Source organism: Protopterus annectens, chromosome 4.part0 (assembly GCF_019279795.1).
Source record: "Protopterus annectens isolate FY-2018-M chromosome 4.part0, PAN1.0, whole genome shotgun sequence".
Lineage (NCBI taxonomy): Eukaryota > Metazoa > Chordata > Ceratodontiformes > Protopteridae > Protopterus > Protopterus annectens.
The window spans coordinates 1084473478-1084488532 of NC_056733.1; the positions used below are offsets into that span (position 1 = coordinate 1084473478).

A 15055-nucleotide genomic window follows, 5' to 3' on the forward strand; every position below is an offset into this window, starting at 1 on the left:
CTCTGATTCTTCTTCTAATCAGGAATGTTTTCTTCCCCCCTATGAGGATTCTGATGCTGAAGAATATTCCTTCAGCTTCTCCTCCTGAGGACTGTTCCTTTGGGGAAACCTTGCATACCATGAGGGAGCATTTCCACTGGGAGAGCCAAGATTTTTCAGAATCTAAGAGGAGGCTCAGGGACTTCCTTCTACTGCCTCAACACAGGCCTCTAGCTATTCCACCTGTGTTAGATATTGTAGATGATGTGTTTTCAGAGTCTAGTCTGACCCCTGACTCCTTACCTCCAGCTCCTGTTAAGCCTGACCGATACTACAGGGTTCCTGACTCTCATAGGTTCCTTTTCAAACACCCTGCTGCATACCCAGAAACTATTTTTTAGGGTCCCATAGGGGTTAAGGCTTCCACTGCAAAAAACCCTACCCCCTCTGACAGAGATTCTAGGGCATTGGATAGATGGGGAAAAAAGATTTACACATCTGCTACCTTGGCTATGGGCTTTAAACTGCCAATTTCATATGCTCAAATATCAGCAATATGTCATGACACTGCTTAAACAGAAAATGTTGGTAAATTCTGAATGTGCAGATAACAAAGAAATGCAGGATTTATTGCATGCAGCTGAACAAGTTGGAAAGCATACTTTGCAATGTGGTTTTGATTCTCTGGAGACCTCCTGCAGGGCCGCTGTTACTGGTTCTGTAATTAGGAGGCATGCTTGGTTAAAGGAACAAAATCTGCCTGATCATGTCAAAGCTAAATTATTAGATGCACCATTACAGCATGATACCTTGTTTTGTGTTAAGGCAGAAGAGATGTTAAAGAAAATGGAGGGCAAAGCTAAATCTATGCAAACGGTCAAAGGTTTTTTACAAGTACAGCCACCTAGGTTTAGCAGACACTGACCTACAAAGAATTGGTCCTTTCCAGTGTCAGACAGACCTCAAAGGGGGCAGATCCAGGCGCCCTAGAGGCAGATCCCAGCCGCCAGGTTCGTACAGATCTAAGCAATGGGGTGCTTCTACCACCAGAAGTGGAGTAGACAAATCACAACCATACAGGAAGCAGTCCCAATGACTTCCCCCTGCCAGCACCAAGCACTTATCTACTGGTAGCACCCTTAGGGGGAAAATTAGCACTTTTTTCTCAAAATTGGCACATTATAACCCAGGATAAATGGGTTCTAAACTTAGTGTCACAAGGCTACAAATTTCACTTCCATACCCTGCCAAGGGCACACGGTTGGCCAGACCTGCCAAAAAATCAATGGGCAGATGCTCAAAAACAAGTCTCATCCCTCATGGACATGAGGGCTATTCAACAAGTGCCACAGCAAGAGCAAGGACAAGGATTTTACTCAAGACTGTTCTTGGTACACAGAAAGGACAAAACATGGAGACCAATACTGGACCTATCTATTCTAAACACTTTCCTGGATATACCAAAGTTCAAGATGTTGACCTTACAGCAGCTTCTGCCCATGCTGGGCAGAAAGGCTTGGCTGGTCACTTTAGACCTAAAAGAGGCATACCTGCATGTTCCAATCTGACAATCATGCAGAAGATACCTCAGATTCAAGGCTGGTTCAAAGCATTAGCAATTCTCTGCACTGCCCTTAGGCTTATCTACTGTGCCCAGGGTCTTCACAAAGTGCCTGACACCAGTAATTGCTTTCTGCAGACAAAGAGGAATACAAATTTATCCTTACTTGGATGACTGCCTCATTCAAGCAGAGGACAAGGACATCCTACTACAGCATCTGGCATTTGTGAAAAGACTTTTAACATGCCTAGGGTACACAGTCGATGAAAAGAAATCAAAACTAGTACCCTTTCAAGAGATAATATTCCTGGGTGCAAGCTTAAATACAACTGCCCAGATGGCTTATCTCACGCCAGACAAAGGCAACTGACTACCTATTTCAAAGAAATGGAAACAAAGGCCCAGTTATCTGCAAGAAAAATTTTGCAGGCTTTGGGCTTCATGGCATCCTGCATCCTACTAATTCCATATGCAAGACTGCATATGAGGAAACTTCAATGGTACCTAAAAGGTGTCTGGACACAACATTGCCACAGCCTGGAAACAATGATTACTCTCATACCCTGCTTGCAACAGGAGTTTTGATGGTGGGCAAAGGCTTGTCACCAAAACAAGGGACAGCCATTCTCACTTCCCCCAGCCAGGCAGAACCTAACAACGGATGTATCAGATTATGCCTGGGGGGCCCACATGGCAGGAAAAGGCATTCAGGGCACCTGGTCCTCAAATCAAATGCATCTACATATCAATCAAAAAGAGATGCTAGCTGTTCAAAATGCCCTGACAGCCTTCAAGGATCTAATTCATCCTGGACAACTACTGATAAAGATCGACAATACCTTGGTCATGTGGTACATAAACAAACAGGGGGGCACCCATTCTTACCCCCTTTGCAAACTAGCCATGACTTTATGGGACACAGCATTGACTTACCAAGTTCATCTGCAGGCACAATTCCTGCCAGGAAAGGACAATACTCTGGCAGACGAACTAAGCAGAAACCTCATGGATCCTCACGAGTGGCACCTGGATCCACAAGTCTTCAGCGTGATAACAAAGAAATGGGGACGCCCGGACATAGATCTATTTGCCTCCCCTCACAACTATCAACTAAAAAGATTCTGCACAAGGACTTATCACAGTCAAGCATGGAAAGTGGACGCCTTATCTTTCAACTGGAAAAACCTATCAGTATATGCCTTTCCTCCACTGCCTCTCCTCCCCAAGGTACTCCTAAAGGTGAGACAGGAAAAAACAAAAATGATTCTGATTGCCCCAGACTGGCCCCGCCAGTACTGGTATCCGATCTTAAGGAACTTGTCTCAATGCCCAGCCTGGACCTTACCTCAAATACCTCATCTACTGTCCCAACAAAACAATCAGATTCTGCACAGCCAACTCAGGACTCTAAACCTGGCAGCATGGCGGATAATGTAGCCATACAAAGCACACCTCTCAGTAAAGCTGTGATGGATGTCATTTTGGAAGCCAGAAGGCCTAGTACTAGAAAATCCTATGCAGGAAAATGGAAGAGGTTTTGTGCTTGGAACCAAGCTCAAGGAATTGACACAGCTGTACTAAATATTCCTCAGATTTTGCACTACTTAACTGAGATGCTGGACAAAGGCCTCTCTTTTTCATCAATTAAAATTCATGCCTCTGCCATTTCAGCTTATTACAATACAGAGCCGCCACTCTTTTACCATCCTTTATTAAGGTAGTACCTCAGAGGAGCCAAAAATGTAAGGCCTCCAAGGAGACTGCCAATGCCTGCATGGGATCTCAACTATGTATTGGAAAAACTCACCCTACCTCCTTTTGAGGCAGCTGCTACTGCGGATATAAAGTTCTTATCTTGGAAAACAGCTCTGCTCCTAGCAATAACTTCTGCAAGACGAGTGTCAGAGCTACAGGCTCTTATGGCTGTGGAGCCTTTTATCATTTTTTATCCAGACTGAGTCTCTCTGAGGACAAACCCTACATTTATGCCTAAGGTGGTGTCCAGTGTAGCCCTTAACCAAACTATTCATTTGCCAACTTTTTATCCAAATCCACAGAACAAGGGGGAGAAAATTCTGCATTCTTTGGACGTACACAGACAACTTAGATTCTATTTGGACAAAACTGAAGTTTTCAGAAAGACAGAACAATTACTAGTGGCATAACTGCAGGATCGCAAGGAAAGGCTATTTCCAAGCAGACTATTTCAAAGTGGATAGGTCACTGCATTTGTTTCTGCTACTCTCAGCATGGCAAGCCAGTGCCTAAGGACATTAGGCCACATTCAGCCAGAGCTGCAGCCACTTCGGCAGCCTTTCTCAGGGGAGTACCAACCAAAGATATTTTAGAGGCTGCTACTTGGAGTTCAGTGCACACCTTTACAAAGCATTACAATCTGCCACTTTACTCTAAATCCAGAACAGGCTTTGCCACTGCAGTTCTGCAGGGCCTCATAGCCGCTCCTAATATTGTTTAGCTCCAACCTCCCAACCATAGCTTTGGGACTCTACCCAAATGTAATGACTGCAACAGTGAAACACGAAGAACATAGTACAGTTGTGTACACTTACCATAAATGTGGATGTTAAAGTGTATTCACTGTTGCAGTCCAGGTTACCCACCATCTGGGGCAAGAAAAACTAAAGAAAATGGCGTTGGCAGCTTGTTTTATACCCCTGAAGCCCTGACGTCATGGAAGAGGAGACAGCAACCGATGCAGGACCCAAGACTTTGGAATTCAGGCCGACTGAGGACAACCTGCCAGCAGATTACCCAAATGTAATGACTGCAACAGTGAATGCACTCGAACATCTACTTTTATGGTAAGTGTACACAACTATACTTTTTTGCCTGCCCGGAGAGTCCTTTAGGGGGAAGGTTGGCCCTGTTTGCAAATGTTTGGGCCACCATCACAGATGACAAATGGGTACTCAGAACTGTATCCCTAGGGCACAAGTTTTCTTTCTACACCTTTTCAGTACCCAAAGGATTCCCAGACGTTCCAACAAATCAAAGGGCAGAAGTAGAAAAGCAAATTTTGTCTCTGTTACATCTGGGAGCAATAGAATCAGTTCTTTCTCAGCAGATAGGCCAGGGATTCTATTCCAGACTTTTCCTTGTCCCAAAAAAAGAAGGCACCTGGCATCCTATCCTGGATCTATCCATCCTGAACACTTTCTTGATAATTCCAAAGTTCAAAATGCTCACTCTGCATCAGTTACTGCCAATGTTAGAAAAGGTTTCCTGGCTGGTAACATTGGATCTCAAAGAAGCTTATCTGCACATCCCTATCAGGGAAAGTTGCAGGCAATAACTTCCTTTCAGGGTGAGCAAGCAACATTATCAATTCTCTGTGCTGCCCTTTGACTTATCTACTGCTCCCAGAGTTTTCACAGAGTGCCTGGCTCCAGTCATTGCTTTTTGCAGGCAAAAGAAAATTCAGATTTATCCATACTTGGACGACTGCCTAATTCAAGCAAATTCTCAGGAACAGCTGCTAAAGGATCTAGAATTTGTAAAGACTCTTCTCTCTTCCCTGGGTTACACTTTCAACATGGAAAAATCAAAAATGGTACCATCCAAAGAGATTACATTTTTGGGAGCGAGTCTGAACACAGCTGCCCAGATATATCTCACACAGGAGAAGCAGACAACTCTTTCAATTTACTTCAAGGATTTGGCAAGCCTGTCCCAGCTCCCTGCAAGGAAATACCTGCAAGCTCTGGGATTCATGGCCTCTTGCATTCTCATGATTCCATATGCAAAGCTGCATATGAGGAAATTGCAGTGGTACTCAAGAACACTTGGTGTCAACACACACAGGACCTGGATGTGATAATTCCTCTGCTTCCATGTCTGCAGACAGAGTTTCTTTGGTGAGCAACAGCCTGTCTACAGAACAAAGCTATGCCTTTTCGCCCACCCCTGGCCACTCAAGTTCTTACCACAAACGCATTGGACTACGCCTGGGGAGCACACCTAGATGGCAGATACATACAGGGAAGTTGAAATGCCCAGCAGATGCACCTGCTCATAAATTTAAAGGAGTTGATGGCAGTCCAGCAGGCTTTACTAGCTTTCAAGCATCTTCTTTCTCCAGGGACCCTTCTTGTCAGGACAGACAACACCACAGTCATGTGGTACATCAACAAGCAGGGAGGGACTCATTCTTACCTCCTGTGCAGACAGAGCATGGGTCTTTGGTCCATAGCAGCGTCCCTGGGCCTACATCTCCTAGCTCAGTTTCTTCCAGGAAGGCTCAGTGTTTTGGCAGACCAGTTAAGCAGACAGACCCTGGATCCTCACAAGTGGCAGCTGAACATAGCAGTTTTTTTTACAGCATCATTCAATGTTGGGGCACTCCTCAAGTGGATTTCTTCTCCTCTCCAGACAACCATCTTCTACCTCTTTTTTGCACCAGACATCATCACAGCAGAGCCTGGAGAGTGGATTCTTTGTCCTTCCCTTGGACGCTGCTGTCAGTTTATGCCTTCCCTCCTCTTCCTCTTCTTCCCAGAGTATTATTGAAGATCAGGGACAAAAGACCATGGACTATTCTCATAGCTTCGGACTGGCCCAGGCAGCATTGGTATCCACTGCTTCACAGAGTCTTCCTAATTTCCTCCTTGGCATCTTCCTCTGAGGCCAGATCTTTTGGTTCAGGAAGTGGGAAACACTACATCCTCATCTTCAGTCTCTCCATTTGGCAGCATGGCTCACTGGATCACTCCATCCTATTCTTCTTCTTTGTCCCAGCAGGTGGTTGACTTGCTGAAGGGAGGCCAGGAGGCCTAGCACTAGGAAGTCTTATTCTTTCAAATGGGAAAGATTCTCTCTTTAGATGCAGGCTAGAGGGGAATCTTCTTCACAGCCTACCCTTCCTCTGATCCTGGAGTACCTGGCTGATTTGCTTCAGGGTGGTCTTTCTTTTTCCTCTATCAAGGTCCATGCTTCAGCCATTTCTGCTCATTGTCCTTTTGAACTACCCATTTTCTCTCATCCTCTGATGAAAATGTTTCTCAGAGGTGCTTTCAACTTAAAACCTTCCAGAAGGGGGCCTACTCCAGCCTGGGAGCTTAATTTTGTTCTAGAGAAACTCGCTCTTCCTCCTTTTGAGGCAGCTGCCACTGCAGATTTAAAGTTTCTCTCATGGAAGACTGCCTTCCTCTTGGCTATAACTTCAGCAAGGAGGGTTTCGGAGCTGCAGGCTTTGACGGCTGTGGTGCCTTTTCTTATTTTCCATACAGATAGGGTCTCTCTGAGAACCATGCCCTCCTTTATGCCTAAGGTGGTTTCTAGCCCGACTCTTAATCAGTCCATACTCTTTACTACCTTCTTTCCTAATCCTCAAAATAGAGGTGAGAGGATCCTACATTCTCTTGGTGTGCATAGACAGCTCAGGTTTTACCTGGACAGGACTAAAGACCTTCGGATATCAGCTCAGCTGTTGGTCAGCTTTGCCCCTGGAGCCCAGGGCAAGGCTATTTCTAAGCAAACCATTTCTAAATGGATTGCTCATTGTATTACTTTTTGTTATTCCTTTCATGGCAGGGTTCCTCCTTAAGGGGTTAGGACCCACTCAACTAGAACAGCTTCCACTTCTGCAGCCTTTTTAAGGGGTGTCTCTACTAAAGACATTTTGGAAGCTGCCACATGGTCTTCTGTTCACACTTTCACAAAGCATTATAATTTGCCTTTGTTTTCAAAAGCCTGGGCAGGGTTTGCCACTGCTGTTTTGCAGGGTATTATCTCCAATCCTTGATTCTGTTGGTTCCTCCTCCCTTTTCTCTGGGCTTTGGTAATCAACCCATTAGTTAGGACTGCAACAGTGAAACACGATGAACATAGTACAGTTGTGTACACTTGCCATAAATGTGGATGTTAGTGTATTCACTGTTGCAGTCCTGCTTTCCCTCTCACCTTCCCCCTTTTTTCTCTTTTCCTAAGGTACAGGCTACATTTAGTTTAAGCCTTGTTTTCTGGGAGCTTCTGACTGTTATGGCAAGAAAGACTGAGGAAGTGACGTCGGCTGCATCCTTTTGTATCAGACGTCCTTTACAACCGACGACAGCCGACATAATTTTTACTTACCTTTGGTATTCTGGCCGATCGAAGGCTACCGGGAACTAGATAACCCATTGGTTAGTACTGCAACAGTGAATACACTCGAACATCTACCTTTATGGTAGGTGTACACAACTGTGCTTTCTGAAGAATGCCTGAGTTTACTTTGCATTACAGGCTATGCAAGTACATTGGTAAAGGAAGAGCATTTAATTTAATTGAATGAAGTTGTTTACGGACAAACTCTGACTTGGATGAAAGCTACATATTCAATTTCCATGGAGTTCAGAGTGCTTTAAGAAGATTTGTGGTACCACTGATCTTGCTTACCAGCTGCAAACCTATCCATTCCTATTATGTGCTTGTTCAGGCTTTTTATATACATGGGAATTCTAGGCCAGCGAGTAAGTGAGCCAGGTACATACATGATTTCATTATAGACACTTTTGTTGTTTTTGGGCATCAGTTCACATCTTCTTATAGCATTATTACTTGGCCCCTGGTTCTGGAAGCCAGACCACTTTTGACAATACTGCTGTACTTCAGAAGTCGGTCTTTTAAGGTTTTCCTTTTGACTGTCTACTACTTTATCCCCAGTTTGAATGTTTATACTGCTGAGTTTCATCTGTGTCACTGGCCCACCAAGGTCTTGTGTATATCTGATACGCTATTGTATTACATAGTTTTTTTTTTTTTGTTTTGTTTTTTTATCAGGTGCTGTAAGGGGGAGTCCCTCTTTAGTGGTAAACCCTTGAATCCACTTACTACTTTTGGATTCCCTATATCCTTGTAAAAGGTTTAGGCATCTTTTTTTATTCTTGCTCTGCAAGAAGTATGCTCAGCTCAGGGTGTAGGTTGAACAGTTTGGCTCAGTGACTTGTTGCTTTCTCCTTGTGATGTCATAGCGCATACTGGTATAGTGTGTATTCCCACCCCCACCCAAGAGCATGACAACCTTGAAGAAAAAAGGAATGAATCATAGTAGAAGAGATGGCCAGCCAGTTACAGACCCACTGGTGATAGTCCTGTAGTAGATCAGCAGATATGAATGCATCTGTTAACACCTTGGAGGATACAAAAGCCTTTATAAGCATTGCTGTACGGTGTTCTAAAACTGAGCTTTGTTGTTAAAAAAATTGGAAATCTGCTTAGGGAAGGAAAATGATTGATGCTTTCAGGGTTAGTGGGACTGATGGGTAGTTCATAGGATGAAATGAAAGACTGGAGAGCAAGTGGATTAAAAAGAGTGTGATGCTACGTATCTCTGTATGTAGAGGAAAAAAGCCTCAATGACAGACACTTTGGGTTTAGTTAACCAAGAGGAATAATGATGCTGTGCATAATCACACCTGTCTGACAGAAGAGGGATAGTTGTGTGTGTGTGTGTGTGTGTGTGTGTGTGTGTGTGTGTGTGTGTGTGTGTGTGTGTGTGTGTGTGTGTGTGTGCGTGCGTGCGTGCGTGCGCGTGTGTGTGTGTGTGTGTGTGTGTGTGTGTGTGTGTGTGTGTATACATACATACCTATATAAGTGGCGACTGGGTACCTCATGGAGACGCTTGTTACTTGGATGTCTGTAGACATATAACATAGAATATAGTGTCATAAGTGGGGGAAAAAACAATTTTCCCAGCAGATGACGGCACACTCCCGGCATTGCCTCTAGGGTAGTAAATGGGACGTAGGGCTCTGGAGTGAAAATGAGTCAGTACAGTGGTCAAGGTAGAGGTTTTAATGGTCACAGGTGAACAAAAGGAAAAAGTAAGATTCTAGGCACTCTCACATCAGAATAAAATGCTTGGAACTGTTCATTTTTTTGATGATTATTGAGCATTGGCTGCAGGATGTTCTAGGTTGGTCTGTCTGAACAGAACCAGGTGAAATGTTAGCCAACTTTAGCCAAATGCCCAAAGTAACAGGGACATCCTTTATTATATGAAAGAGTCAGGAAGGATGTTAGTTGCTCTTGGGGGGGGGCACTGAATGCCGTGCTGATTTATTACATTTTCTTCTGTATGTCTGCCTTCTTATAAAAGCTAGAGCTAAGCATAGTGGGATTTACTTTTCCTACAGGTGATTATCTCTTAAAGTAATTAAAATTCTAGGCATGTCTTCCAGCATGAGAGTTTGAATGCCTTGGTAGTGCTCTGGAGTGCATAGTTAGTATGATGGGGGAGGGGCTTCAGGGGTTCATTTTTTTTCTTCAGAAAGTGTTTTTTACCAATATGTCTTAACCAATTTAATCCCCTCTCTATCTGTGACAGGATTTTGATATTGCTGGTGAATACGACCCCATGTTACCTGATGCTGAATGTCTGCGTATTATATATGAAATTCTGGGGGAGCTACAGATTGGAGAGTTTCTCATCAAGGTAAATGCACAGTTTGCATCCATTTCTTTTTTTTTTTCACTGTAAGGCTTGTGTAGTATGATTATCATCGGTAATGTACATGTGTCATACCTGTATTGCAAATGTAGTCATTCACTTGCAGAAGAAAAGTAAAGGTCTTCAGTGTTACAGAAAATGCTAGAAAGCAACCAGTTAATTTGTGAGATGCAGAGTAGTTATGTGGCCTTGTGTTAATGGACAGTGATGGTTTAATTTAATAAAGAACTAAGATCAATAATCAGACACTCTGTCAGAATCCTGAAGGAGTGATAAGAGGCAGTAAAACTAAATGCATGATGTTAGTGTGCAACCAGATTTATTGCTGTGACCAGATAACAAGTGGAGACAACTTTCACAGTCTCTTATTCAGCATTTCACTCCCTTATTTAGTGTTCCTGTTACAAGAAGATGAACAGACAGCACTAGCAGACAGACATAAACACCTTCTCTACTTTGTTATCCATGTCAGTAATTGGGAGAAAAACAAAAGTAGTTTTTTACACACACACACACACACACACACACACACACACACACACACACACACACACACACACACACACACACACACACACACACACACATACACTCTCTTGTATGATACATATACGTATGTGCAATATTTCTTTATGGGAAACAGCCCCAGACCTGAAACTTCATCTTATTCTGACTTCAGAGTTGCTGCAGGTTGAGGAAAATAAAACATCCTGAGAGGAGCAGGCTTTGTCAGCATCCTAATTAATGCACAAAGTATAAGAAATAAAACTGACCTGATTAATGCCTTCATTTCCTTACATAAGCCCAATTTAGTTTCTGTCTATAATCGTCAGTTAAGGCTAACAGTCCTTCTTTTTTTCCTTGGTTGCAACTACTTTTTTCTCAGCTTGGCTTGGGAGTGCCTTCTGTGTGGAGTCTGCATGTCCTCCCCGCGGTTCGGTAGCATTCGAAAGACATGCGTGCATAAATGGGCATGCCTTAGTTGAAGGTTGGGCGTCGAGCTGGCACCTCGGCATTTCGTAAAAACATCTACTGCCAATCATTAGCGGATCAGAGTTCCACTGTGGCGACCCCTTACCGGGAAAAAGCCGAAAGACAAACAACAACCAAACACAAGACAAGGAGGTGGAACTCTCCTTCTGTCCAACTACTTGTTCAAGTTGAAAGGCTTTCTATAATAATAAGTTGTGTGTATGCGCGAGCACGTGCATTTATTTATTTATCTTTATTTATTGACATTTGATCACTAGGAAAGTCCAACTGGCTAGATGCCCATTTTCAGCTGATGCCCGGGGAAAAAAGTATAGCAAAAACATTTTATGAACAATAATATGTATCGTATATGTATATACGATATGCATATAGAAATATATACATGAAATGAGCATTGTGTGTGTAAAGAGAAACACATAGTCTCCCTGCTTCTGTCTTCCATTTTGGCAGAAAGTCATAACTAGTTCCACAGGCAAACATAAACGCATGCACACACACACACACACACACACACACACGCACACACACACATGCACACACACATGCACACACACACACACACACACACACACACACACACACACACACCACCAGTGTTATGCATGGCTCAGAAATGCAAACATTACACAAGGAGTTTTAACTTACAAGTGGCCTATGTATCTGTACTGGGCTGGAGGAATTACACTGAAGAAAATCTGTTCTGTGGATGACTAAATAAATTTTCATCCTTCAGAGTAGCCTGACTTTGTAGTTACATTATTCAAGAAAATGGCCCCAAATTTTAAACAGCAGTTTAGAAAGAGGTATCATTAAATGTGCCGTTCTGCATAGATAGAATAGGCACATGAGTGTGGTGTGCATGGCTAACTGAAGCCCAATTTCAAGACCCGTTTGACCACTCATGTCTGCTGTAATTCCTTCCCTCTGCAGACCTAAACCAAAGTGAGTCTCTCTGTCTGCTTTCACCTGCCACATGAAGTACCTGCCTACCTAAATAAACTGTAAAAGTTAGGGAAAGTATGGAAGTAGTGCTACAAGTAATAACTTGAAATGCCAGCAAATGTTAATTAGGATGCCATGTGCTGTATAGTTTGTAATTTTTTGTCTTTCTGTATTGCATTATTGCTAACTGTGTAGTCTTTCTGTGCATGACCTATGTGGAGCACTTAACTTTTTATTGTGTTTTTGACTTATTTTTCTGTTTTTGTGTCACTACTGAACTGGGTTCAAGTCCCATCAGGTTGCTTACATGTTCCTGAGTATCTATATTATCCCAGCGTATCCCTCACTTCTGGAACAAACTTCCACAATATATATAAAGCAGAGCAGCACCCTTACCAGCTTCAAGGTTAACTTGGATAATTGGATGAACAACCTCAGATTCTCTCCCCGTCTGTCCCGTCTTGTCCTCCTTAAGGCTACAGGAAAATTTTTAATAGTTTTTTTTTTTTTTTTTTTTTTTTTTTTGTCTAGGCTTGAAATGGTTTGCAGATCGATTGCCTAGTACTTCTCTATGAACTTAAAAAGAACTGGAAGAGGGATCTTTAGAAAAGGGAAGAAGCAATTTACATAGAAATAGATGTAAATTGCAGGAACAGTACATGCAGAATAATATTCAGGATGAGGAGAAGTGAAGTTTAAGGGATGGCAGGAGTTCAGCAATTAATGTATTCTCAGACTGATGGTTACAAAGAAAGAAAATACATGTGATGTATAATGTATGTAAATGAAAAACATGTTAATGTGGTATGTTTTCTGTTAACATGTGTTTGCCTGTATCTTAAATGATAATTTAATAAAAGTGTTTAAAAAGTCTTTAAACTGGGCATCGACTACCCATGCACACTACAATCACTTGTTCATATTGTATCTATTTTGAACAGCACTGTGACGACCGTGCCCTGGCCCAGCAATCAAGGAGCCTCAATCCTCACCACCAACACCAAAGGAGGTCATCTCATAGAAGGGAGGAAAGGATAACTAATACACACAGTAAAGTACAAGTTCCCTGAAGTGCACACAGAGATCGCGGTCAGTCTGGGGCTTATTGCTCCCTTGCACACCAGGTCCCCAATAAGACTCCACACTGGCACAGCTCTAGGGTCCAGGTTTCAGCCTAGCTGGGCAAGCTAAGACCTCCAGTACCCTCTGTGTCCAATCAGTACTTCGTGTCCCTGCCCAAGTAGCTGACACAACACACACACACTTTGAGATAAGTATTTATACAACTTCACAGACACTCCTTGGAAAGGCTGACACAGATTCTTCAGCTGTGCTCCTTTACCCAGACCATACGGTAGTAATCTCTGCCACCACCCAGCTAATATCAGCTACTAAAAGGCCCTTAAAAGGGTGTCCAGTTATTATTGTGCAATATTATTATCCAATGGTAATGTGACTATTCAGTCTAGGCTTATTGGAAGGGCTTAGACAGTAAACTCTATAAGTATATAATGTACTCTAAAGCATAATTTATGTCTACATAAACCAGCCACAGGTAAAAGGTTTTTAAAATATTTAATAATAAATAATTAAAACACAAGACAATACTACTACACCACAGCGATACCTGAGAGTTCAGAGATCACACAGAAACTTAAAATAATACAGTAGGACTGGTCTTATTTCAAAGAAAAATACCTAATTAATCTTTACCAGCTTTAACTATTCCTACAAGAAATCACAGTGCTAAAACTTACATGTGAGCATAAGGTAGAGTGCTGATAAGTTGGATATCAAGATCAAAATGCTCTCAGTCTCTCACTGAACAATAGTTTTTAAACACTAACCAACAGCTCTGCTGAGGCCCTCCCAAATTACATCATTTTGACACTTAGGTTTTCCCAGTATTCATATTGCATTATCTTGACACCTGGTCTGAGTTCTCAGGCCTTAGAAACTGCATTGTTTAGCAATCTAACATCTGCTCAGAAAACTACAATGCAAGGCATTTCACATATACACTCTAGCAGAAAACCAGAGCAATAAAGCACCATCCACATTTAAATTCTGGTCATAAACTTTAGCCTTAAAACAATGGGCATGAAACCTTCATCCAGACTCACTGGAGCCGAATTCTAACATAAAAGGGTCACAGCATGTTTCACTGGGCCAGTAGAGTGCAATGTTGTCACATATTTTGCAGTTCCACATTTCACAGTATTCGTTTACACTCAAGAAAACATGCCTGTATTTTACATTTATTTACAAATGCCAGAATTATATATCAAATTCTATTTGACTAGGCTTGCAGCCTTCACCCATCTCTCCCCATTCGTCACATCTCTTACCCCCCCCCCCCCAGGGAACTCAAGCAAGTTTTTCAAGTGCCCCTTGAGAAGCATCGCTTGAGAGTGTCAGGTCTATCTGGCTGTACCTCACCCCATTCCCTGTCTTGAGAGCCCATCTGCATTGGCATTGCTACTCCCATTGAGGTGCTGCAATGACATATCATATGCTTGCAACCTCAGACTCCATCTTAGCAACTTGGTATTTCGCTGACTGGCTCTGTTTAACCATGTTAGAGGGTTGTGATCTGTCATCAGTGAATTTTCTTCCCTGCAGATAAGGCAGAAGTTTTTGTAGTGCCCACACAATGGCTAGACATTCCTTTTCTACCACTGCATAGCATTCCTCCCTGTGTTGGAGCCTATGATTTAGATATTCCACTGGGTGCTCTTCTCCCTCTGAAAAAATCTGGCTAAGTACAGCACCCCATAGTTTGAAGCATCCACCTGCACAACAAATTATTTGCTATAGTCTGGACTGGCTAACACAGGGGGTCCTCCCAAAGCTTCGTTAAGCTTCTGAAATGCCTGCTCCCATGCTGGGGTCCTCACTACCTCATCTGGCCTGTTCTTCCTTGTCGGGTCTGTGAGGGGAGCAGCTATGGTACTATAATTGGGAACAAATTTTCTGCAGTACCCTGCTGTCCCCAAGAATGCCCTCACCTGCTTTTTGGTAACAGGTGCAGGCCATGCCTGAATAGCTTCCACTCTGGCAGGTCCTGGCCTTATCTTATCACTCCCCACTCTATGTCCTACGTAGGAGACCTCTGCCATACCCACCTGACATTT

At 42.9% G+C, this 15055-nt stretch overlaps 1 protein-coding gene across 2 annotated transcripts in view; it reads left to right on the forward strand.

Moving 5' to 3' along the window:
• The window catches only part of HARS1 (histidyl-tRNA synthetase 1), an 824052-nt gene that overhangs the window by 273674 nt on the left and 535323 nt on the right, over nt 1-15055 (forward strand). For both annotated transcript variants that reach the window (XM_044069030.1, XM_044069029.1), the window contains one exon: nt 9864-9971. In XM_044069030.1, coding sequence (XP_043924965.1) covers nt 9864-9971 — 108 coding nt within the window. The remainder of the gene's footprint in view (nt 1-9863; nt 9972-15055) is intronic.